The 24982-nt window shown below is 34.0% G+C and overlaps 4 protein-coding genes across 5 annotated transcripts; 1 reads left to right on the plus strand and 3 right to left on the minus strand.

Moving 5' to 3' along the window:
• Positions 1–322: 322 nt before the first annotated feature.
• LOC125064619 (apolipoprotein D-like) lies at positions 323–19519 on the minus strand. Its single transcript, XM_047671766.1, has 5 exons — positions 19508–19519; positions 2862–3125; positions 1072–1202; positions 721–923; positions 323–492 (listed from the first exon to the last, which is right to left on the minus strand). Exons 2-5 carry the CDS (start codon positions 2994–2996, stop codon positions 332–334), a joined length of 630 nt encoding a protein of 209 aa, XP_047527722.1. The 5' UTR covers positions 2997–3125; positions 19508–19519; the 3' UTR covers positions 323–331.
• On the minus strand, positions 3587–9278 carry LOC125064617 (probable cytosolic Fe-S cluster assembly factor GL21135). Its single transcript, XM_047671764.1, has 8 exons — positions 9095–9278; positions 8591–8805; positions 8371–8516; positions 7732–7890; positions 7239–7487; positions 5936–6146; positions 4240–4397; positions 3587–4017 (listed from the first exon to the last, which is right to left on the minus strand). Exons 1-8 carry the CDS (start codon positions 9158–9160, stop codon positions 3776–3778), a joined length of 1446 nt encoding a protein of 481 aa, XP_047527720.1. The 5' UTR covers positions 9161–9278; the 3' UTR covers positions 3587–3775.
• LOC125064621 (dynein axonemal light chain 4) lies at positions 10500–12532 on the plus strand. The gene is made up of 2 exons (XM_047671767.1): positions 10500–10647; positions 11810–12532. The coding sequence occupies exons 1-2, from the start codon at positions 10576–10578 to the stop codon at positions 12056–12058; spliced, it is 321 nt and encodes a 106-aa protein (XP_047527723.1). The 5' UTR covers positions 10500–10575; the 3' UTR covers positions 12059–12532.
• On the minus strand, positions 18122–24954 carry LOC125064615 (ARF GTPase-activating protein Git). Of its 2 annotated transcripts, none has more exons than XM_047671755.1 (12): positions 24777–24954; positions 24559–24692; positions 24373–24485; positions 24037–24217; positions 23525–23655; positions 22856–23045; positions 22709–22781; positions 22321–22515; positions 21997–22133; positions 21477–21911; positions 19261–19503; positions 18122–19137 (listed from the first exon to the last, which is right to left on the minus strand). In XM_047671755.1, exons 1-12 carry the CDS (start codon positions 24838–24840, stop codon positions 18970–18972), a joined length of 2064 nt encoding a protein of 687 aa, XP_047527711.1. In that variant the 5' UTR covers positions 24841–24954; the 3' UTR covers positions 18122–18969. The 2 variants fall into 2 exon arrangements, with proteins under 2 accessions (XP_047527711.1, XP_047527710.1); XM_047671754.1 differs by having other exon boundaries at positions 21417–21911.
• Positions 24955–24982: the final 28 nt, after the last annotated feature.

The following is a 24982-nucleotide window of genomic DNA, read 5'->3' on the forward strand; positions in this document are numbered from 1 at the left end:
AGACCTAATCTGCTAAATCTTAAATCTTATACACTTTTGGCTTTGTCAGAGATGGTTTTTTTTTTGCCAACGCAAGAGAACTAATTTTCGATACACGACAAAGGTTTGCCACATTTGCATAGCACGGACCGAACAAGAATCAGCCCATCGTAGATCTTTTCGTACAACGTAGCAGTTGTCAGCGTAAGGAATGGCTTATGTTTCTTGCAGTACCAATGAGTAAAGGCAAAGGTCCTCGATGACCACAGGTGGCTTAAATTTAACAGACTCTGTTTTGCCATGTAAAAAATGTACTTATTGGATATATATAAAAACAAATATCAATAAATAATTAGTTTATTTCAGTCGTTTGATCTTCAAATTCGGTACAATTGTTATTTTTTGAAAGTATGAGCCGGTCCGGGTCGAGTCGGAGCTCCTGAATTATGGCGTATATTTGTGCTCGCAATCCCGCTTCTATATCCCGCTGTCGTCCTAGTACCCACATGCGATCTGTTTAATAAGGAGGTTGATATATTGATAGAAGACACAATTAGAAAAATAGCAATAGCAATTCATGGCTAGTAGATAATTAAGGAATAATCAAAACCAGTGTGATTTGGTATTTAATAATAATCGATACAATTGACTAAAAGCACGTACATTATAAATCTAACAAAACGAGTAATTAGAAAGTATTATTTTATTTGTAGTATTTAATAATGTTACAAAAATACGTACCAGAGTGAGCAACGCTAAAGTTAGTACAGGACCAGACAAGCGCAAAGCGGTCGTAGTCGGTGAATAATACGTTGTAGTGCCCGGCTCCAGGTAGCATCCGACCTATGATGTACGGCATCCGGTTGTTCAACTTGTACCTGAACGAGGATGAGCCGTTGTGGCTTGGGATGCCTAGGCCGTTACTTGTGGAACGGTTACCTGACCTACGGAATTGTAAATGTTTTTTTTTAAATTCTAAAATACAATATATTTTGCATTGATAAATTATTTTCTCAATTAAAATAGAAACTGTAAAAATTTTATCAGACCAAATGGATTTATATATCGCAAGAATTTGAAGAAAGCACATACCATCTATTTACAGTGTTGACGGTAATAAGTAAGAAACCTCGCTCGTTGAGCATCACGTCCAGTTCGGTACAGCTCGCTGCGATCTCCATCAGATGAAAAGATCTTTCCACTTCATACCACGTACCTGTCATCTAAAAGAAATTTCCCTTTATTATATCTAATATATATACTTAATCGAAAAAAATAATCATTTAGAACATAATACGTATCTAGAATTTATTTATTTTAATTAGTTTTTCCAGTACTGGTATGTATCGTTGGTATATTTAGCTACAAGTAATTAGCTTATACGGATGCAATTTGCAAGTTATTGTCTACCGAAAATAGTTATTGAATTTTTTTGTCAAATAATACTAAATGTAAATATTTGACTCAACCATTTCTGACATCATGACAAAACTAATTTTTAGTTGTTTTAAATATGCATTTAAAATGTTCTCGCTTAAATTAATTTAGCGTAAGTACTTCTTAAAAACACTCAGCCGGACTAGGTTTGTTCGGTTATGTGATACTTAATGCCTTCGATTCCGTTGATAAGATGACAGATTTTTTGTAATGATATACCTATATTTATTATAACAAAGGCTTAAAATTATTTAACGGGATATTTTTTTTCATTAAACAGTATAAGATACAATTTACAGCAATCATTATTAGCATTACGGCAAACGATGGAACGATTGGGTAGCCATATCAAAAACGGATATCTTTAACTTATTCTATGTCGTTGCGTAATAAACGTTACTATCATAATAAATTCATCAATATGTGATATATTATATACGGCATCGCACGGGTGCAATTTATACGTTACGGTACTCTTATAATGCAGTTTTCTACCAAAGATTTCTTTTTTTGATTTTAATCATTTGTCCCTACATGCATACAAACAAAATATTTTTATAATATTAGAATAGGTTGAATGGATTAAGTCTCTTTGAAACTTAATTACTAACGTAAATGGCTTTCAGTCTTACTACATGTATTCTGTTTCATTATAATAAAACTAATATTTAACTTATAAATACCTTTTTTCACATGAGCAGATAGTCCCATGGTTTATTATTGATAGTTTAAATAGGTATCGTTTTAGTTAATAAGTTCAATGACCAGTTTTTATAAGTGCATTAGTTTTATTTTATATGAATATTCTAACTGCCTAAATTTTAATTTACATAAATAAATAACAGAATGTAGGTATTTACGTGGGCGCGTTACCAAAGTATAAATATTGTTTCAAGACAATTATTACGAAATCACTGTTTCAATTAAGTAGATATTTACATACGTAACCACAACGAAAAAAAAAATCTTTCGTTTTTTGGTACTTATTAAAACTTCAATTAAAACACGTTTTTTTTTAATTTTCGAATTAAAATTTTATATCAAGTATAAAATTACTTTGTCATCAGAAGGACAACACTATTTCCTGAAAGTGCTATCTATTAGTTTACTTACGCTTTACAAGTGTATTTATAAAAATAACAATACGCGTAAGTTATGTGTAAACGGTTAGTAATGATATTAACATGCAAAAGCTACCACAGTGCCCGCTTGAGGGTTAAGGTCGACACTCTATGATTGTTATAAAAATATAGTAGGTATGTTGTAGCACGCAATTTATTTACTTTTAAAATAATTGTAAATATAAGACCATAGATCTAATCTTACGTCTAAATTATATTTTCTGAAATTAGTTTTTTTTTATATATTTTACGTGCAGATCAGCAATAAAATATTGCAGATTTTTTTTTCTTATTTTAAGTTAAGTAAATTTAAATCTAACTCACCCGTCTAATATCATAGTTAGGAAATTGTGGATATATTGGACATTTTCCTAATCCAGTACTAATCACAGCTTTGAAGATTGTGCACAGCAGTATGAAGTGTATTCTATTAGTGCCCTGTATCCGGAAGTCACCCATGGCATTTCACAAAAAAACTTAGTGTAGAAAAAATTATATTACTTTTTAAACGCACGCCGCGGTCAATGTTTTGTAAACAGTGCGCAGTATTTGTAAAATAGGGGTGCGCAGTCGTAACCGCCGCGGCCGCTCTTCACACTGACCCATTCGCGTCCGATTTAATAGATTATTATTCATACACATTTATACTTTTATAATCAACGACAAGTGACCGTGGCGACTTATCGATTGACGTTGCATAATGGCCAGTTAATTTTAAAATTGCTAATAACCCGATTATCGACGTTTTATATACTTAGTTATTTTCTAAAACAATTACCACGACTATCAGTGTAATGATCGTTAAATAAAGAACGGAGCGAATAATTGGCGCCAAACATCGCCAACATCGTCGTCGCATCCCCTCGTCGCCTGTAAAGGTCTCGCTAACACGTGGTGGTTAAAATTAACATAAAAAGGCACGGTAAGTGACAATGCATAAGTTATTACAATGTCGGCGTGAACGTGAGTTACGTCAAGAAAGCGCACTCCTGTACTCGGTTCACTACCCGGACAAGACAACATTTTCAAGTTCAAATGAAACGCAACAGTAGTCACAACATGTTGTTTATTAAATAACAATATTTACATCGTTGACAAATATCACCATTGCTGAAAAAAGTCACTTATATACAAAACAATATCGTATATCTACACTCAATCGAGCGCAACATACGCAATATATCCATATCCCATACAGAAGCCGCCGGGAGGAACGTGTGTCCCAACAGACGCCCGGATCACCATTTGATATTGAGCGCGATGTCGTTCTTCTCGAGGGCGTGGTACGCGGTGTGCAGCAAGGCCCGCGACTTGTCCGAGTCCCTGCCGTCAAGCCAGTCGGCGTACAGCTGCTTGACGAGCCGGCTGCCGGCGGGCCGGGCGAGCGGCAGGCGGCCGTACAGCGCCTGCAGCTGCGCCACCAGCTCCCGCCCGCTCTCGCCGCGCACGGGCCGCACTTGGGCGCCGCCGTTCAGACAACCTGTACAGTGCTCGATGTCTACATTTTAGGTTTCTCTTTTCTGGTACCAAGAACCAACTATGATTGATGATGATGATGATGTACAAACTATGATTGACTGATGAAGAATCGATTTTCTTTTTCAATATATTGAATATAAATTATTACTTTAAATTATTCTAGAATCATCTTTTTTGATTCGACAGAGATGCCCAATAATGCGTCAGACACTTGTATACGCACCCGAAGGGCACGCCATGACCTCCACGTAGTGATAGGGTGATTTGCCGCGCTTCAGCTTCTGCACCAGGTTCTGTATATTGCGGAACCCATTCGCGATCGCAAACCTTAACACTTCTACGCCATCTTTTTCTAGTGTCACTTCACGGAAATCTGGATTTCTAGAATATTTGAAATAACTTATTTCAACTATGATATATACATATAAACGTAGATTAAAAACAAACTCGAAAATTAATGCAGAACATGATTGTTAAATGTCAGAGAGTCATTAACGAAATTGACTATAATTATAACATTAAAATGTGTCAGGCGACAAAATAAGCATTACAACGATACAAAGTGTGTTGTTACACAATAGCATTGCAGCTAATTAACTCCTTGTATACCTAAAATGTTAATTGGATGGTATTTAACTTAGTGATTATTTATGTTTCAATATTTGATGATCGGTCGTAACAATCGCATAGTACTCGTTTTAAGTATATATAAGTATCGTATATAAGATTTTAAATGAACATGGGTATTTTTATTACTAACAGTATTTAAAACGGGATATTTACCATGATTTTTATTTGGTGGAGCTCGATATTTCGACATTATCTACGAATGTCTTGTTCACGAGCTCGATATCGAGCTCCACCAAATAAAAATAAAAAACATGGTAAATATCCCGTTTTAAATACTGTTAGTATAGTATATAAGTTCAAAATATAGTTTTATATATACAAAATAAGGAGTAACACAATTTGTATTTAATGAGGTTAATGCATTGAATTTAAATATTTCTACACAATTTAGTTTGTCGAGTACATACAAACAATAGACGTGCATTTGGCAACAGATCGCATCATTCGACCCACGATCTATGTACCATAGACAATAAGATATTAAAACCAATCAAAACAACCAACTGTACCTACTAGGGAGCCCATTGTTTAAATATTACGTAGGCAGGCGTCGGGAAATTCATAGTCTTAACAACATACCATTTTTGGAGACAATTAAATTGCAAAATATTTTTTTCTTTAAATTAACGGTTTTTCTTTACTTATTACAGGTAGAGCGAGGGTCTACTTGGACATTCAAAATAAAAATGAAGGTTTCATAAATTGCATGACATGCCGGTTATTTATTAGTCTATTTATAGCGTATTCCAATGGAAACAGGAAAAAAGATAAACAAAGCTTAGATTTACGTATTTCATGCGATTTGCTATTAACCCAGCAATATTGTGCACTACTAAGAGTATATGATTAAAGTATTTTTATTTATAATACAACACTATTGCACTTAATTTACTTATTTCCACTTTAATTTTACTTCCAAAATTCCGATAACAGTTTCGTCGACGTTCAAAGCGCCATTTTTTTCGCATAACTATAGCGAATATCATAGATTAATCAAGCTCTCGACCAATTATATCGCGTCAATTTGCTGTCAAATGTTATTTTTTTGGCTTTTTCCTGTTATGGTTTTCCAACCATAGAGTATAGGTAATAATTAAATCATACGAAATAAATGCTAGTAGTAGTTTATATACTTGCAAAACGTCCCGGCTTCACACGGGTGCAATTTATTATAAAAGAAAATTATATGATATATATAATTATTTCTGAGCGCTATACTCAGAAATAATGTTGCATTCAACCAACGAATTTTATCTCTTTACAATATTTTTACTAGTAATGAAACTAACCTTAAATTCTTATAAACCAGTGGTGCATTCGTCTCTCCAAAAAGATGCTCAGCGGCATATAGGAACACATGATCTGCGTAACCTCCAGATCCTGAGCCGATATGGCTTTTCAAGCCTGATCCTTCAGAATCATCCCACGGCCAATCCAAATTGGAACCTTCATTTTCAGATAAGGATCTGCCACTGTTTTCCAGCATTTGTTCTAGTTCGACTGTAAACAAATGAAACTATATTTAAATTCTTTATTTATAAAGCAAAAATTCCACTCTTCACAAAAATCTTTATGCAGGACGAATTCATAGCAATTAAGTTTTATGTGTTTCTTAAATTATATGAAACTGCTAAGAAATTAGTTTAATCACATTAATACAAAATCGCATACACGACCCGCCGCGTCATTATTTCTGGTTTTGTATAGGTTGAAAAATTACGATGACTATTGAAGATGGCGGAGAAAAACATGCCGACTTTTTTTATAACATATAACAGGATTTTTTTATGTTGAGGAATGAGTACGAACTTTTCTTGAAGATTTCCAAGTCGTATCGGTATCAGAAAAACCGCCGGGAAAGCTTGGTGGTTGTGCGAGGCAAAAAATGCACAGGATTTGCAAACGGCCTACCTGAAGGAGTGGTTTCCACTGCTCATAGATGTTAACCCCGTAATCAATTATAACCATTCCTTACCTAACCAATGCGTCACCAACCTTGGAAACGAAGATGTTATGTACCTTGTGCCTGTAGTAATGTTGGCTCACTCACCCTTCTTACCAGACTACAACAATATTAAGTATTGCTGCTTGGCGGTAGAATATATGATGAGTGGATGGTATCTACCCAGACTTGCACAAAACCGTACCAGCAAGTAAAGTGGGTGCTTTACTGGCGTGCGATGCGTAAACCCAATTTCTAACCGTGCGAAACTAGTTTTATTCAAAATTCAATTTACCTCAGATGACGGACCCAAAGGCAAAGTCTTAATTATCACCAAATATATTAATTATCGGCTTAAAAGCTTAAATGAAATATGCTAAGAAATTCTTGGCATGATTATAGTTATGGCTGTTTGGTGTAAATATTTCGGCAACAAGTTTGCTAATAAAATGATTTAAATTGAATATTAAAATGGTGAATATTAAAATGATTTAAATTTATATTGATAGATTAAAACCAAATTCATTACAGATCTATTATTAAAATCAATTGGTTGTTTTTTAAATATATTTTATAGGCTTAAGCTGTGTCCACCTGGAAAAAGAGAAGCACCTATTCAAACTCAATAGTAATTTCTTATTATCTCTTACTTGCAGTAATGACACAGTCCACATCATGGCAGCTCAACACTTCACTATAAAAATCTTCTCTAGACGCTTCGAGTTTCTTATCATAACAAGGCATGAAGGTGACGTGATACACTTCACTGGGATTCAGCTCACGCTTGTTAGCTAAGTACTGCTTCACTAGTGAACCCATTATCTGCTGTGGTGATTTAGTACTTGAAATGTAGGGTAAGATGAAGTTACCATGCGTCTTCTCCGCGTAACACACCCAACCTAATTGGAAGAAAAACAAATATAGTTTTACAAATCCACTATTTAATCATGTGTATTCTCAAGTTCATGTTTTGTAAACGTTTTTAAAAAGGTATTCTATTTTTGATTTTAATCCCTTGCATCCTGGATTAAATTGCTTTAAAAAAAATAAACGCGTTTTTTACTAAATTAAGTAACAAGCATTATTAAATTGTATCAAAATACATCAAATACGGCAATTCATTCACTTTTTAAATCAAAGTACCTGGACAAGAGCTAGCAAGCATTGGTAGTTGTTTAGCAGAAGGATCATGCTGGTGGTTTTGGTAACGCTGTAAGAACTCCTGCTGTGCTTCTAGCAGAGACAAGTCTTCAGCAACTGTCATATCTAACACCAAATCTGCTCCAAGACTTTTGAAATATCCTATAAAAGATTGATAAGAAACAGATTGTAGTATATGTTAAATGTTGAGACACACAAATTTGAAATTCAATTTCTTATCATAGTTTGTAGGTCGAAGACTTGCATATATGATACTTATACTTGAATATAACTCATATTGAAAAGAAAGTTAAGCTGAATAAAATGGATATCTGTAAAAAAAAAATTTTAACTCATCTATTCTATCACAACTAATTTCTGTCTCTTTTACAATAATTTAGCAATATTGAACTTTACAATAATTTCTATATTAATTAAAAAATTTGCCATAAGTTTTTTATTGCATTATTGCCTGTTTGTAAATAATGATTGAAAGATAATATTATTAATATAAAAGGCTTCAATTTTAAAGGTAAGACTGAAATAGAGCATTTCTAACTGTATCAAATTTTACCATCAGGCATGTTTGCAGACAAACCCATGCCTACTGATTAAAAAAAAAAAACTTCCTTTTTAACTTACCAACTAATTTTCGTGTTGCTTCTTCAGGGTCTAATTTATACCTGGCAGCTAAAGACAGTGTCGGCTGAGCAGATAATGATATAACAACCAATGTTACATCCCGTGTTACACCTTTAGTATCTGTATATTTTCTTTCAGAAAATACTCTGTAAAAATAAAAAAAAAATACATAAAAGTGATTGTTAAAATAAAGTTGTATATTAAAAAAAATCAAACCTACTTCAAAAGTTCTTCCTGACTCTGTCTTGTTACAAGAACACTTTCAGCTGAAGTTATGCAGCCGCTACATGCCAGACAATCTGCAAGTGTTATTTCCACTTTCTGTAACTTCTGTTCCTGTCCAGTAGACAGGTCGAAATATCCATCTTCACCTATTTTAATTTTTGCGCCTGTTTTGCTCTTAGTCTTTTCTATTTTCACTGGTTTTATACATTCCTAAAAACAATATAATTTGAATTAATAAGTGTTATATCTCCAATCAATTTATTAGATATATTGCTAATTATAAGGTTAATAAGTTAATGGTTATTTTAATATTTTAACAATAGCCTAATCAAAATAAAAAATGTTAACAACTATGAAGAATAAATAAATCTTAATCCCGTAGAGATGCAGATATATATTACTGATAAGATTTGAGAAGTGTCTTTGCGTTACGCTACAAAGCTTGTCTTATATTATTAAAATAATTGATATAGCTAATAGAACGAAAGGTTATAGTCACCTGCGACGGAGTTATGAAATCGTCTAAATCTGTCAATTGCAATGCACCACTGAATCGAGAAGCCATCTTTTACATAACATGAAGTATTGTAAATTACTTTTTTATTCAAACTGTAAATGTATATTATTTACATCACGCTTAATAATTTCACAGCTGATTCGTTTTCATTACGTTAAACGTCTATGTGACGTTGACATTATTTTTGTACGGTTGCTAGTTTTTGCTTTCGAATGACTTGGGAATTGTGAGGAATTCTAAATGCGCAATAACATGAATAAAAAATAAAAAAAAAATATAACCATATTTCTAAAACCTAAAAAAATTCACTAGACACGTTTCGACATAATTGCTTAAAATAATACAATCTGTAATCATTTAAGTTACTTTTAAATACACATATTTATTTCCATCCGACAAAAGTTAAGCAATTAATAATTTCAAAGGATTTTCAGAATTACCTTCTCTACGTCGCCACTCTTTATTCCTTTGTGTGTCTTAATACCTCCATCAATACTTCGTTGCTTTTCCAAAAATTGGTTCATTTATTCTTTATTTAGATTTTAAATTCTTTCAATAACAAGCAATATCAATGTTTCATATCTGCTACCATCCCATGACGGCTACATTTTTTTTTACTTATTTTGACGAGGCATTCAAGCGACCCTTTTAAAGTTTGCGCTGCAATAATAAACCACAGCTTACAACCTCAACTTACAGTCAAAGCAAGGGGAACTATGAGATATTTAATATGTTCATATAATATATTATGTCCATTCATATTGCTTCCTTAATTAGGTATCCTTCAACAATGCAAAATATTTATGTATGTTTGGCGCACTTTATCATGTACGAAGCCCAACTACATGAAGTGTATAAAATGAATGGAATTATTAATATTTATTTAAATAAATAACTTTACAGTAAGTACAGTAATAGCTTGGAATTGGGTTTAACCAAGTAATAGATAAATAGCATCAAAATTATATTTAAAACCTTATGTTGCATTTACTTTGCATATTTACATATTAATAAGTAGAAGATTATCTATTTAAGGAAATCTAAATTCTGTGAATAGTAAGTACATTGCAAAGACAAAACAAATAGAGTAAAACTACCCAATTGCATATAATTAAAGTAATGTGTAAGATATCTACCTACTAAAACCTATTAATGTTATCTGAGTAGGTGCTAGTTAATAATTATAGTAGTTTTGGCGATCTTCGTCCGTTTACCTATGTGTTCTTACAATTGACCTTGGCAAGCACTACTTGTCAGAAAATGGTCCGGCAGAAGCGAATATTACCTCTATTCGAGTATGATCCAAACTATTGAGAAAAATCAATCGCGTCTTTCCGCCCGCCTACGGTTTCCAAGGCGACGCGTAAACAGTAGGGAGACGTCGCGACGAGCGACGCACGTCTGTTTTCTCATTACGATTTTTTGTTTTCAATTTTCGTGATATAACTGTGTTTTAATTAAGAATGGCTGAAGAAGGAGCAGCTACGGGTGGTGCTGTGGCCGAAAAAGTGGTACACACGTATCCTTTAATAAGGGTAAATTAATTTTATTAAATGTGCAGTAATACCTATATAATATAACTTGTATTGATTTTATTTAAAGGTTTCATTCACATTATTTATAATATGACGACTACAAATACAAATAAGGCATGTTTTATGTTTATTAAAATTAGACATTAATATTGATTTGGCTTTGGCCTACTCGATATATATTTTTAAATGTTTTAATTGAAAAAGAAATATCGCTACCTACGCTTAATAAACGATTGATTAAAATAAAAGATATACCTACTTACTGACGTATGTCTTGTAATCGTCGATATATAAAAATTCATCTGAGTGAAGGTCTGATTTCGGATCAGCTTATTAACTAAAGCCACTCTTGCGCATCGGTTTATCTCCGCACACCGTGACATATTAAATTACTACATTCTAAACAATGAATGATGGTCACGTTATAATTAAATATTAGATTAATTGTAACAGCGAGATTGAAATAACGGATTTCGTGCGGTTATTGATTATAGGTAACCCTCCTTTTCTATGAAGAAGCATCTACTTTGTACTGCGTTACTAAGCACATTCATTATTTATAACTGAAAAGTATAGAAGATGTACCTATATGTATAATAAAAAAGGTATAATATAATCCAGTTAAATCAAAATATATTTCAATTAAAATTCAATTTTTAATTTAAGTGGGGTTTTTACCCCCAATAAATATTGAAAATTGGGTTAAAATATTGAATATGTGGAACTAAAATCACAATCAATCATCAATTAACAGCCGCGATGCATTAATTTACAGTACACAGTTGGCTCTGTTTGTTTTGGCAGGTGGGCCGTCGCATCTTACGTCTGACGATCGTTAACAGATCAATAAATAGTTGCACATCATAATATTTTAATGTTATATTCAGATATCATACTTAAATTAGACAAGAGTTATTGATACCAACTCTATCAAAATATAAAAAAATACTGAAAATATATTAAGTTATCGAGGCAGCTCGTCGAATACTTATTATTTAAATTAAACGTATTTCTAGTATTTTTATTACTAGATTCACTGGCAATAAATATTTCTACTGTTCGTGTCCTACCTCCTCGTGGAACTGTACTGACTCTGCAATGCAGCTATTTGGTAATATTCTGGATTCAAATATGACTCATTAATTGTTTTTTTTTATTACAGCATACAGACATGTCTGAAGAGATGCGGATTGAAGCTGTTGAATTATCAGTAACAGCTTGCGAAAAGTTTTCCCAGAACAATGAAATGGCCGCTCGTATGGTTAAAGAGTCCATGGATAAAAAATTTGGTCCAGCTTTCCACGTGGTCGTCGGCGAGAGTTACGGTTTCGAAATAACTTATGAGTGCACAACAATATGTTACATGTATTTCGGCGGTAACCAGGCTATTTGTATTTGGAAGTGTTCGTGAGTGACATTCTTTCTTTTGTAGAAATATTTTCAAAGATTCGTCACGTTTGCCGTCTCGGATCTAACCGGTTTCTTGTGCTGAAACTAATATGAATATAATGTATCAATTATTCAAGCGTTTTAAAGTGTATTAAAATTATCTGTGCTTTAAAAGAAAGACCTTACCGTTCTCATGAAGGGAAACATTATTATTATAGTCTATTTCAATAGCATATGAAAAGGAATCTAAAAGATCGATATCGCCTATAAGATTATAATTGCATTTTCATTGTCTTTCAATTACGTAATATTTTAAAACATAAAATAAAAACTTTACAATAAACTAAACAAATAAACCCATCTCTTGTTGATATTTCAGCATATTCTGTTTAATTTATGAAAGAAAAAATATGCCAAAAGGTCAATATTTTAAGTTCCCTTTGCTCATTGCATTTCTAATGAAAAAAATAATATATCTAGATTTTATATACATACGGATATTAAATAAACAAATATTAAATAATTTTAAATCTTTAAATAATCACCATAAAAGTACCTTTTTCAAGAGCTTAGCTCTAATTAAAATGTTTTCATTCACAAAATCAGCATACCAACCCCTATCTTACGCTTGATCATAAGGGGTGGTATTGATCGAAGGAAAAAAACTTATAATCTAAGTATTAGACAGTTATGTCTACGCTAACTTACTTGGAATATTAAGTTATATTAACGGTACTTTTAGAGATATATTGAATACATTCATTAAAAAATAAGTAGTTTGTAGAGAACCAAACAATAAAGATAATATAAACAAATAAGAAACGGAAAATGTCTAATCAGCTACACGATTATATTATTATACGATATTCAAACTCAGTAATATATAAATATTAAACTGTCATAAAAAAAAGTTCACAACCGTAATATTATTTAAAATCTAATAATACGAACACCATTGAAATTTAATTTCAAAACCTAATAGAATACAATTTAAATACTATGTCAATTTTAAGAACACCAAGGAAACAAATATAATGCCAAACTACAGTTAATTAACCTTGAAAATTACTTTTAAGTTCGGGCTTCGGCAACAATCGTTCTTGGAAACATGATTCTGTTGTCATGTTAATGCGGATGCCATTACGGTAGCTATTTTGGAAATAATTTAGTCAATTAACTTTGACTATGAAATGTAATTAGGTTTGAAGGAGCTTGAGATTTAAAGGTCATTTAATGCCATATTTTTAAACGAATCAAATTTTTTATATTTACACAAATTAATTTTACAAAGAACCGTTAATATCATGCTATTTTCATGGGTCAATTGTAAAGAAAATTGAAACAAGCTAACCAAAATATAGCTGGTTATAACTTCTGTTTTTAATGTGAATTTTTGAAACGATGTACAAAATGTAATCAAAGCCTGATGACAAATATGGATGCCAGATACTTGTGGAACTTTGCCTTTATCTTATAGATAATATATTTATACGGTTTTGCATGTAATTGTAATGTAATAGATGAGTACTTGAGAGGAAAATAAATTATATTATATTTCAAGAGTGGTTATTTTATTTTAAAATGTTTTGTGTCACAAAACGTTTAAATTTCCGCTTATATTTTTAATCTATTTTAAAAGTTACAAACTAATAATACCAAGCTGGAAATAATTATTGTTCTTGGTACTTTGTATAAAGTAGTCTAGTTAAGATATTCATAGCAACGAGAATCATTAGATAGGCAACTGTAAAAAAAACTACGAAATAAAAATTGTTTTTTTAATGTGTTAAATGTTACAAATTTCAATAATTTTCAAAAGGATCAAATTGGTATCCTGTTTCCTAGGAGAATGTTGTGTGTTTTTGGTACTTGTTTCATATAAACGATGACTATAATATACTACATTCGTGCGCATTATAAAACGTATGACAATTTTTATTAAGAAAACATGAATAGAACTCGTTAAACAAGTGGTTCCGTACAAATAACTGTATTAATAGTTAATCAGTTTCGCCTGCCTCGGTTAATCTAGTGGGTTCAAAACCCAGTTCCGACTTTTAAAAAGTTATTGGATTTGAATATCGAGAAATGCTTAATAATAGCGGAGCTGGACATTGGCAGTGAGGGAATAGAATCCAGCCGTGTTTGCAGTTATGCAGTATAATGCGTCCCGCGCAGTTGGCTAGTGTCTATTGAGAATGGCTGCTGTAGCCAAAATATTATTAAAAAATATTAATACTGACTGGTTGGTGAACTGATAATTTTGTAAAGTACAACTTTAAAGATCTCTACCCTTGTATTAAGGTATATAAACCAGAACCTCATAAAATATAAAAAAAAAAAATATTTCATTTTTATAGACACATGCATTCGATAGGTATTTGTAGCTAAAAAGTGTACTTTTTCATCGGAAACAGGATCCCTTCCAAGTGCTTTACCAATAAAATACGTCTTTTACATATACATTGGCACATATAGTGATCACATAATACTCATTACAAATGTATAATTGTTTTATGTATACATCGCCTAAACATTCCATATGCAAGCATTCGATACAGAACTATCTGTAAATAGAAATCATTTACAAATACAGATTTAATTATTAATATTTTCAATTGAAATATAATATTTATAGGACTTTCTCTAGTAGTTTCTATGTCATATATATTTCAAGGACAACAGAAACTATTATGTTCCACATTTATAAATAATTCCTATTCACAGACAGATATTTGACAACTCTATCGTCATTGTAATTGTGATTATTTGTTATTAAAAAAAAAAACTTATATAATAAAATTAATACTAGAAATTAATTTAAATTCCTATGATAAATTGTTAACTAAATTAAACTTTAAATGTTTATATACGCTTTCTGTATCGTACCCGTTAATATAACATTTAAACCTAAATAATTGAATTGTTTTCCATCTGAGGCCAACTCGTGTTGTTAAATTAAAGCAAATAATTATATCATTTTGGACTCGCTATAACAAATATTTAAATTGTTAAATTTGGTTGAATTCGTCCTTAAAGTGTACTGTGTACTGTGTACTACAAGAGCGATAGAGCGTCATCAGCGTTACAACATTACACTGTAATACAGCCTAACTACGTTTAAAATTTACACCATTTCAACTATACATACAGCTATGAACATATCGTGGAACGTCAGTATAAAATCTACTAAACTCATATATAGTAAATATCGATCTAGTCTAGTCTAAAAATTTAGGAATAACATCAACATCTTTCAGGCACGATTTTTATCAAATACCCCAAGTACAGTCGGCGACGAAAATTAATTTAAAATGTAAACAGTGACGATAAAATAGTTGTAAGATTTTTATCAAAGTTTATAGGCATTTTTAAACTAACCTGATATTTAATATTTTATTGTATTTTTATGACTATAAGTATTTTTGTCGCTGACTGTACTTTGACAATGGGCAATTTATAGGATAATAAGCACCTCTAGATAACATGGAAATTAGTATAAATCCTTGGATTCATTCAAAGTAAATCACTATACATATTTATATATAATCGAAGGCGGTGTCTACAATATCTACACACATCGAAGTCAACAATAAATAATAATGAATATTGCTCCGCTCGCGATGTGTGTAGCGACTGTGTTTACATAAATTCTATAAATATACATTGAATAACAATCTATCAAACTATGAATAAAATTAAGTGTTCAGCAATTGCTATACTTAATATGAAGCAATTATTTTAGATTTAGTTTAAGAAGACACCGAAAGCATTTTTATCAAGAAATTTAAAGTACAAAGCATTAGATACAACTTGTTGATTGCTGAAGCTTTATACATTATGTATTTACAAATTATATTTATTGGAAAATATATGAAAAGAAAATGTTCATATATTTTTAGGACTATTGTATATGTAATAAATTGTTTTTAATTATAAAATAAATCTGTTTCTTTTCGTATGTTTTATAATATGACGTTGGTATTGGTGAATTTTATCTGTGATTATTCTAAAATATTTAATTGTTAAATAAGACCCTTAAACGAAATATTAAAAACAAAAATCATATCATGGTGAGCTATTAGGTCCCCCAGATAAGTATGGCATATTGTTAGCGCCACATTATTGTTAATAGACTACCGAAAAATACAAAAATCTCTGTGTAACAAATTTCTTAGAACCCAGATGGGTCGCCTATACTAGAATACTTGTGACGAATTACTTCCTATTACCAATGACTATTACCCGATGTACAATATCTCTTCCTTCATCAGAATAGTGTCAATTTTACAACCCCTGACAGTTAATACGTGTCTTTTTATAATAGTGCAGTGAATTGTAATTATAATTGATGTGCACAAGACAATCATAATAAAAATTAATTAAGGGTACAAAAAGAAGAATGAGTCCATCCTCAAATAATGCCTCTGAAAGGACTTTTATTCGCCTAAGAAGTTTGCATTATGTAAATTAACAATTTACAAATAAGAAGGGATTTAGAAGGTTGATTTGCAAAATAATTAAAGAAACGAGCGTCAGAAAAATATGCGCATATTAAAACATTCTAATTACATTGTATATTGTAGATAGCAATAATAAAAAAAGCGACGAACCAAGGTTTAATGACGCGGTAATTTTTTTACCACAAAAAATTAACCACGTAATTAAACAAAACTGCTATAATAAATAATTATTTTGTTTTCTTATGGGTATTGTACGACGTTAAACAAACTTGTTTAAAATACAAAAAGGGCCATTGTGGTAATCATCCCCTATTTCCCAATTTATATTATGATATTATTTTTCTTTCTGCACCCTTCAATTTTAAGACTAAATTTGTCAAAATATTGGCAATTAATAGAAACTTTAATTATTTTTACACTTTGTTATATTTAAATTATCTAAAAGTTATTAAACTAAAATGCATTAAATATTTGTGAATTATAATCTATCGAAACGTTTCGATCTTAATATGAGTTACTGATACATTATCCAGTAACAAAGTTCTAAAACTTAATTTTATAGACAACAACCAGCGACAACCAATAGTATTTTCGTTTTTGAAAATGTAAAGCTTAGTTAAAATATAATAAATCTCATACAAATCGATTAATTTAATTCCTAGCGTCCAATATTCAAATTTGGAACAATATTATCTTGCATTTACATCAACAAATTGACTAAACTAAAGCATAAGCCAATCAAAGAAAGAGTAAAGAGAAATAAAACTTTGATTTACACTATCCATGTGATTGGCTAGCTAACGATTCTATATTCAAAAATCTGTTAAAATTCATCCAAAACGCATTTTTTTGTTTAGGAATCCATATTGAATACCACAGACTATTTAATATCTATATCCAGTGTTATCAAGACCATTCAATGTCAAAGTTGTTTATTTGTCTTTACTCCTGCGATTTGAATGCGCTTCGCATTTTTTATACTTTTATAATTTTATTAACTTTTCATTGTTTACTTATTAATTATTTATCATTGACAAATTTTTAATATCGGTCCACAAGCAAGACTATACAAAATATTATCGTTGCATTTTACTTATAAATGTTATATAACTGGTATCCGTAGACCTTATGGTGCCAGCATTAAAGAAGAAAGCCATACCATATCAATCCGTGGCTATCGTAAAAGCCGCCTAAGCAATACTTTATTAGACTAATGCAACGATCAAGCAATAAAGTGATTTAACAACATATGCTGGTAAAGGAGCTAACTAATGCTAAGCATTCGCAAGAGGCAGTGGGGCTATCACGGTTAGATCATTTGCCATTGTTTCTATCAAATATTTGTTGCGTATTGTTAAATGTTGCAGTCGATAAATCAGTATTATGGAATATTACGCTATTGCATAGGTCCATCATGTTGACGACCTCCGTGGTCGAATAGTGTGTACACCGGTTTTCATGGGTACGCCACTCCGAGGTCCCGGGTTCAATTTCCGGCCGAGTCGATGTAGAAAAAGTTCATTACTTTTCTATGTTGTCTTGAGTGTGGGTGTCTGTGGTACCGTCGTTACTTCGGATTCATCCATAACACAAGTGCTTTAGCTACTTACATTGGGATCAGAGTAATGTATGTGATGTCCAATATTTTCTATTATTATTATACTGATTTATATTTTTTTGATTTGATTTGATATCAATCCGATAAATATTAGATGGCAACAGTTGCTGTACTTTAACCGTAATAGCCCCACAGGTGTCAGTTAGGCGGCTTAGCCTGGGTTACCCGTCCAAACTATTTATATCAACATTGCAGGAAATCAAACATATGTGCGCTTTCATTTCAACATATTATACCGTAGTGTTGTTGGTTTCAACATTATTTATGAGTAAAGTAAGTTAATCAGGGTGCCAATCTTTCGTAATATTGCACTGTAATATATTGCAATATGTTTAAAACCCAACATTTTAAAAATAATGTACTAATCTTATTAGGCGACGAATAATAATAAAGATAGGCTGAGAGTTTTTTTCTTTTGTGAGAACATGGACATTTATGAAAGTCAATATTTTTTTTTGAATCAATAGTAATGAAAGGTAGTTTTAAGAAAACATTTAAAAATGGAAAGTACTAAAAATAATTCAGGGCTCTTCGAGCTTCTCTCGATAGACACGCCCGTTAGCACATTTTTATCAAAGTTCCTAGCGAATACACTTTAATACATCAGACGTAGACAACCCATTACGGGTAATAAAATATATCGAATGCACCACTACTAAACTAATCAGATTTTTCCATCGCACGCACGAACAGAACACGAGGAAAATAACAAGCGAGTCTCGCACTCGAACATCGTCCCCGAGCGCCGGCCGCCGGGGCGCCGCCGGAGCGCCGGCCGCCCTAGCGGAGCGCCAGGCAGCAGCGGAGCAGCGCCCGCGCGCCGGCCTACAGCGAGGCGGGGCGCGGCGGGCGCTAGGACGGCTGCACGTGCGTCACGAGCAGCTTGGTGGCCTTGGCCAGGTCGTAGGCGGCGGCGCGCACGCGGTCCAGCGACGCGCGCGCGCCGCACGCCCGCGACACCGCCTCGCTCGCCGCGCGCAGCTGCTCCAGCACGCCGCCCAGCGCGCCCTCCGCCGCGCTCTGGCCCGGCGGACGACGACAAACTCATCAAATTACTTTACTTATTGGCCTGCTATATGGGATATCGGAGGATACTATAGAGGATACGGCGAGATTATTTTAAAAAATCGGGACCCCCTTTACCGGCGGGAAGAGAGCCAGCAGCGACGCGACGGTGGTCCTGATGGACTCGGCGCACTCCGGCAGGCGGGAGCGGTGCAGCCGCGCCGCCGCCCACAGCTCCTGTATGCAGCGCGTGACCGCCTCCGCGCGCCGCTGCACCTCCACGCTCGTGTCCGCCTCCGCGTCCGCGCCCGCGCCCACACACGACGCGCCCTCGATGGCGCTCTGCGTCAGCGAGCGCTCCAGCCCCGGGATACTCGTTAGCTACGAGATCGAAAGACATCGGTCATTTGTGTTCCATAGATTTGCAAGTGACGGAATGTGTGAATATTTAATTTAATTGTCTGTATTGATAGTTAGCCGTATCATATGATTTTGAAGTGATAACTTCTTTTGGGAGAGTACGCCGCTTCGTTACTGTGCCAGTCTGTCTGGCTTTCCTTTCTCGTACGCATAGGCAGGCTTCTCCTCTCTCACTCTAACTCACAGCGCTAGCCGTATTTCGGACAGTTTAAATTATCACTTCTGTCGGGCGTCCCGAGAAGCATTCGTATTTTTTTTAGTTTTCAAATCAATAAATAAAAAAATGAACTTCGCTATAGATTCTCGTTGCAGTAATGTTTAGAACTATTTTTTGTATTTAAAAAAAACCTCAGTGTATACAATAACCTGTGAAGGAATTGCATTTGCCAACATTTTAGGGACAATCCAAATTTTTTCAAATGTTAGAATTTTAAGCAAAATTATATAGCTATTAAAAAATATATATTTTATTTGTACTTTGGTCACTGCAATGAGTTGGTTTCGAGAAAAATTGACAAACAAACAAAAACTAAAATGATCACGGAACCTTTACGTTTTCAACTGTAAAAATGACGAATTTCCATGCATAATTAAAATTATTGACTACACTAAAGCCCATCAGAGTGTTCGAGTAAACGTCGTTGAGTTATGAGTAGAGAGCAGTTGAAGGCGTACTTATAAGTTTTTTTAGATCACATGCGAAATCGAAACCAACGAGAATTAGGGATTATATTTTTAAAAATATTTTTCATAACCTACGTTATACCACGAGCTCCTGCGTATAATTGTAAACTTCAGACCGAATGGCTTCGGCTGCATGTTGTTTATCAATTGTTAGTGTTATTAAGAGCGTTTACCAGATTTTTATCGGGATACATCTTCAATCATAAATACTGTTTTATGTATCCATGACCATATAATTAATATAATAAAAAATATAATTTCTTGAAAACTAAGAATCGCAAAGTCAATATTAAAATGAGATTTTAATATTACTCATTACTTTATATTCTATTATATTTTCGGTGCCTCCTCTCCCTTTGAGGAGAAGGTTTGTAGCAAATTAGACACTTGCAGATTTCCTCACGATGTTTTCCTTCCCCGCCGAGCACGAGATGAATTATAAACACAAATTAAGCCCATGAAAATTCAATGGAGCTCGCCTGGGTTTGAACACGCAATAATCGGGACTCTCGCGTTCTATAAACTGGGTCATCTCGACACAATAAATAAATATAATACATCTATAAATAATTATCAATATATACATATAATCAATATAAATGTGTCAAGACATTACGTTGTTATATAATAAACGCAAACCGCAGGTTCACGCACACTAGCGTATAAAATATTAAACAGGATTCGCAGTAGTTTTGACAAACGCTCTTAAGAAGATAAATTAGTATTCTTGGATTATTTATGGGGTCTAAGATTTATACAAAATTTTATTCGTATTTGTAGTAATAATAGCAGACATTTGTTAAAAAATATCTAACATTAGTAAAGTTTGGATACATGTTGAACTAAACTACTTCATTGGTACAATATTCATCCATTAACAATCACCAGTAATTCTGGAGCCCTATAAATAGGATAATGGTGCATTTATGCTTTATCTAATTATTAAACTAACGACACCTACCAGCCCTCATCTCTACATAGTTAGTCTACGTAAGGTAGCCGTTTAATAACATGTTGAACTCTTTGAGTGTACTTTAGTAGCAATTTTAATATTATTTAATGATACTTATTGGTTACTATATAGAAACTTTATTTGATTATTTTTATTTAACAAAAAAAACATGTTATTATACTGACTACACCTGAAATACTATAAGGTAGGTAGAAATTAGTAAATTATTGATTAGTACCTGGTGTTTAGTAACCTGCCAGTTATTCTTTGGTCCCTCCCTAGCCTCAAACATACTGACCGGTCGCTGAACAGTTTTCAGCGATTGCCTCACGTCCAAGTCCTCGGACAACGTCAGCTGTTCCGTCTCCAGGCTCCGGCCTCGCTCTTGAGGAGTCAAGTCGAGAGTGTTGTTGCTCTCGTTTATCGACGCTTGAGAGGTCATACTCTGGTCGTCATCGACACTGCTGGTGGTCTTCAAGGCGCTGTTCTCTTTCGTCAATTGTTCAACTATCGTCTGAAGGTTCTTGAGCTGGTTCTTTAGTTCTGTGATGGTGGAATCTCGATTGTCTAGTTCTTTCTTGAGCGATTCGATTTCGGTTTTTCGCTCGGGTAGGCTGTGTGCGGGGCTCGGGGAGTGGGTACGAGGAAGCTCCAAGTTGGAATGTTCAGTCGGTAGCGAAGGGTTGTAAGTAGAAGATACCGTCTCGCCGGTTCGCGGGTCTGCGCTGGACATCTGTCAACATTGAAATGAGATATAAAAATTGTGTATATTTTAAGAATTTTCATATATAAAGAACAGGGAAGTTAAGCATACTTACATCTAAATCGATCGGCGCAAGCGCGGCGTAATCTTCGTCTGACGCGACCGAGTCGTATAAAGGCTCATCATCGGACATTTGGGAAAAGTGCTTGAGATGACTCGCCGACAGTAACGGATTTAACGGTCCGGACAAACCTAGAACATAATAATAATTATTATAGTCGAATCATAGTTGTCGTTTAAATACTTAGTATAGGGTGTCGGAGAGATAAGAGTAATCGCAGATAAGTTGTAGATAAGATGTTTCTATCCCATGCTATGTAAATTGTACTCCCTCTATAGGCATCGCACATCGCGTGGCAGGTGGCGCAGAGCTCAGTACCTCGGGGCTGCAGCGTGGCGAGGCGCTGGCGGCGCGTGGCGTCCAGCAGCACGTCGCGCAGCAGCGCCGCCAGCTCGGGCGCGGACAGGCGCGCCAGCTTCTGGCGGCCCTGGTTGCGCGGCGCCGACAGCGCGGGGTTGACCGGCAGGAACGCCACCCCGCATCGCTCCAGCCCGGTCGCGCTCGTTTGCCAGACTACATTTGGCATTTTTTATATTTAATACTATTTATGTATTCTATTATTTATATGAAGTAAAAATGGTTATGTTTATAAAAATCTCGCTCATCCGAGAAGTCGTACAGGCATTCCATATATGCAATGATTTCGTAAGTCACATAGGTAGTACCTGTAGTTTTTGAAAATCGAAAAACATCAATTAAAACTTACTAGCTTCAGTTTCCCGACGATCTATTTCATCGTAGATGTCCATAACGAGCTCTTCGAACAGGTGATTCGGCAGCTGCAAGTAAGGTACCGGTTAGTGTCGGGGTGGCCGGGGTGGCCGGGGTGTCCGGGGGGTGGGCTGGCTCTCACCAGCTGCAGCTTCCCGCGCGCCGCCTTGGCGACGTCGGTCATCTCGTGCGTGTCGTGCGCGCGCGGCACGATGTAGTGCCGGCCGGCCGCGTGCTGCGGGCGCTCGCCCGTCAGGAAGTGGATCATGCGGTCCGTGGCGTCGTACACCAGCTCCGTCATCCGCTCCGCCAGCTCCGAGTGCCCGCCTTGTCTGGGGGAAAACGCGAAACGAAACTGAACAAATGACACCTATTATATACAAAATACTTGTACCATAACCATAGCATTTGTGTAAAATGCTTTGTGTTATACAGTAAAAAATAGACTTTCATTAAATATAAAAAAAATAATGAAATTAAAGCTTTAAACACTGTTTGTTTTATTTTTACATCAATACACAATGAGGTCTTTGTTTCCTCATACTCAAATATACAAGAGGAAAACATATACAAATATTATTGTATGTAGATCATAAACTACTATTGTGTAAGATCTAAACAACTCTATTACATGTTCTTTAGTTAGGAAAAAAATATTTCACAATGATGATGTTGGTCTTGCAGCAACATTTATTTTTATATAGATTATTTTGTTCTATGTTTTGAAGTTTTTAATACTTGTTTTTTATTACATTTGGTTATAACCAGCAATAAATTTGTAAATAAATAATGGTTTGGATATAAGTGTTACCTAGCACAGTCAGCAGGTGGGTTTCCAGTGCTATCTCGTGCTGTTGGATCGGCGCCCCACGCCACTAACAACTCTGCCTGCGCGGGCTGTCCCGCGCGACAAGCCACATGGAGGCATGTGCTGCCTTTCTCCTACAATAAAAATCGACTTATTCAAGAAGCATATAATTTTAGAATCAACAATATGAATTTGCATAAAGTACTCAAGCTATTTCATCATTTTAAATTAAATGAATATTTTTTTCTTAAATATTCAAATTAATACCAATATTAATAATAAGTTTATCAAAAATGTAGTCCCAATCATCTTAAAATCATTCTAATTGCCTGAACTCATTCATTTAAAAGAAGTGATTATGTAAGGTGCATCTGATATCAAAAGAAGGCCTTATATTTATTATTTTTTATGTTTCACTACATCTACAAGTTCAGTTGCTTTTTATTTTATTTTTTAATCATTAAGCACCACACACCGTACACAACCCTTATATTTAATTTAACTTATTGACACACCTGATTGTAATAGTTAGGGTCAGCTCCTTGGGCAAGAAGTCTCATAGCAGTGTCTAGAGAGGAACTCCTAACAGCACTGTGTAATTGTCTTCCAAGCTCACTTGGAGGTTCATCTCTTCTTGCTCTTAGCACATATGCTAGCCTTAGGTGTTTAGCTAGTATGAATTCAGATTTTATTGGGCTAAAATAATTAATAACATTTCATTATTTCGGAAAAACATCATTTACAATTAAAAAATAATATATACACATAAATAAGATTTTTCTTTCTTAATAATGATTAATTTTGCTCATAGGATTGTATGAATCAATATGTTTTTTTAACTTAATTCTTACTGAAGGGGATCTTTTGGTTGTGGTTTCTTCCTTAAATGTTTGGGAGCTGAAGTGTCCAGTAACGAATGTTCCCATATACTGTTGACATTCTGAGCTGTCAGTGCTTGCACCATCTGTATTAAAACCACGGCATTTATAGAAGGAAAATAATCGCAACATAAACAATAACTTATCTTATTTACATACAGATAAAAGCGAAGGAGGCCAAGACCCTTGTCGTAAAGATTTAACATGTGAAATATGTCTTCCCATACTCCTGTGAACACTACAGCATTCAGCACACAGTAGTAAACCACGGTTAATAGATGCCCATGATGGATCTACAACACAAAAGTACCCAACCCAATTAATAATCAGTACTGAAGTAATTAAAAGCGATAGATGAAACTGGAACATCATCTAACCCGATGCTCCGCAATCAGAGCACACTTCCACCGATGAACGATGCTTTGAACGTGATATCATCATTTTTATTAAGTTTCCTGGAAGACTTTATCTTATTACAAGCTTTAGAAACACTTAATTAATAGAAATAACTTGTTTTATAGACATAATTAACTTTGATACAAAAATAAAACATTTCGCGAAATGTCAATCAAAATAAGTATTG

The sequence above is a fragment of the Vanessa atalanta genome, chromosome 6 (assembly GCF_905147765.1).
Source record: "Vanessa atalanta chromosome 6, ilVanAtal1.2, whole genome shotgun sequence".
Lineage (NCBI taxonomy): Eukaryota > Metazoa > Arthropoda > Insecta > Lepidoptera > Nymphalidae > Vanessa > Vanessa atalanta.

Coding starts and splice junctions, on each gene's coding strand:
- LOC125064619 (XM_047671766.1), bottom strand. CDS start 2,996: ATGGGTGACTTCCGGATACAGGGCACTAATAGAATACACTTCATACTG. Junction 1,203..2,861: donor CTAACTATGATATTAGACGG/GTGAGTTAGATT, acceptor AATTTCTTTTAG/ATGACAGGTACGTGGTATGA. Junction 493..720: donor CTTTAGCGTTGCTCACTCTG/GTACGTATTTTT, acceptor CTTATTAAACAG/ATCGCATGTGGGTACTAGGA.
- LOC125064615 (XM_047671754.1), bottom strand. CDS start 24,840: ATGATGATATCACGTTCAAAGCATCGTTCATCGGTGGAAGTGTGCTCT. Junction 24,486..24,558: donor GGCCTCCTTCGCTTTTATCT/GTATGTAAATAA, acceptor GTTTTAATACAG/ATGGTGCAAGCACTGACAGC. Junction 21,912..21,996: donor TTGCGCCGATCGATTTAGAT/GTAAGTATGCTT, acceptor CAATGTTGACAG/ATGTCCAGCGCAGACCCGCG.
- LOC125064617 (XM_047671764.1), bottom strand. CDS start 9,160: ATGGCTTCTCGATTCAGTGGTGCATTGCAATTGACAGATTTAGACGAT. Junction 8,806..9,094: donor ATTTCATAACTCCGTCGCAG/GTGACTATAACC, acceptor TATTGTTTTTAG/GAATGTATAAAACCAGTGAA. Junction 4,018..4,239: donor GGTCATGGCGTGCCCTTCGG/GTGCGTATACAA, acceptor AGCACTGTACAG/GTTGTCTGAACGGCGGCGCC.
- LOC125064621 (XM_047671767.1), top strand. CDS start 10,576: ATGGCTGAAGAAGGAGCAGCTACGGGTGGTGCTGTGGCCGAAAAAGTG. Junction 10,648..11,809: donor ACACGTATCCTTTAATAAGG/GTAAATTAATTT, acceptor TTTTTATTACAG/CATACAGACATGTCTGAAGA.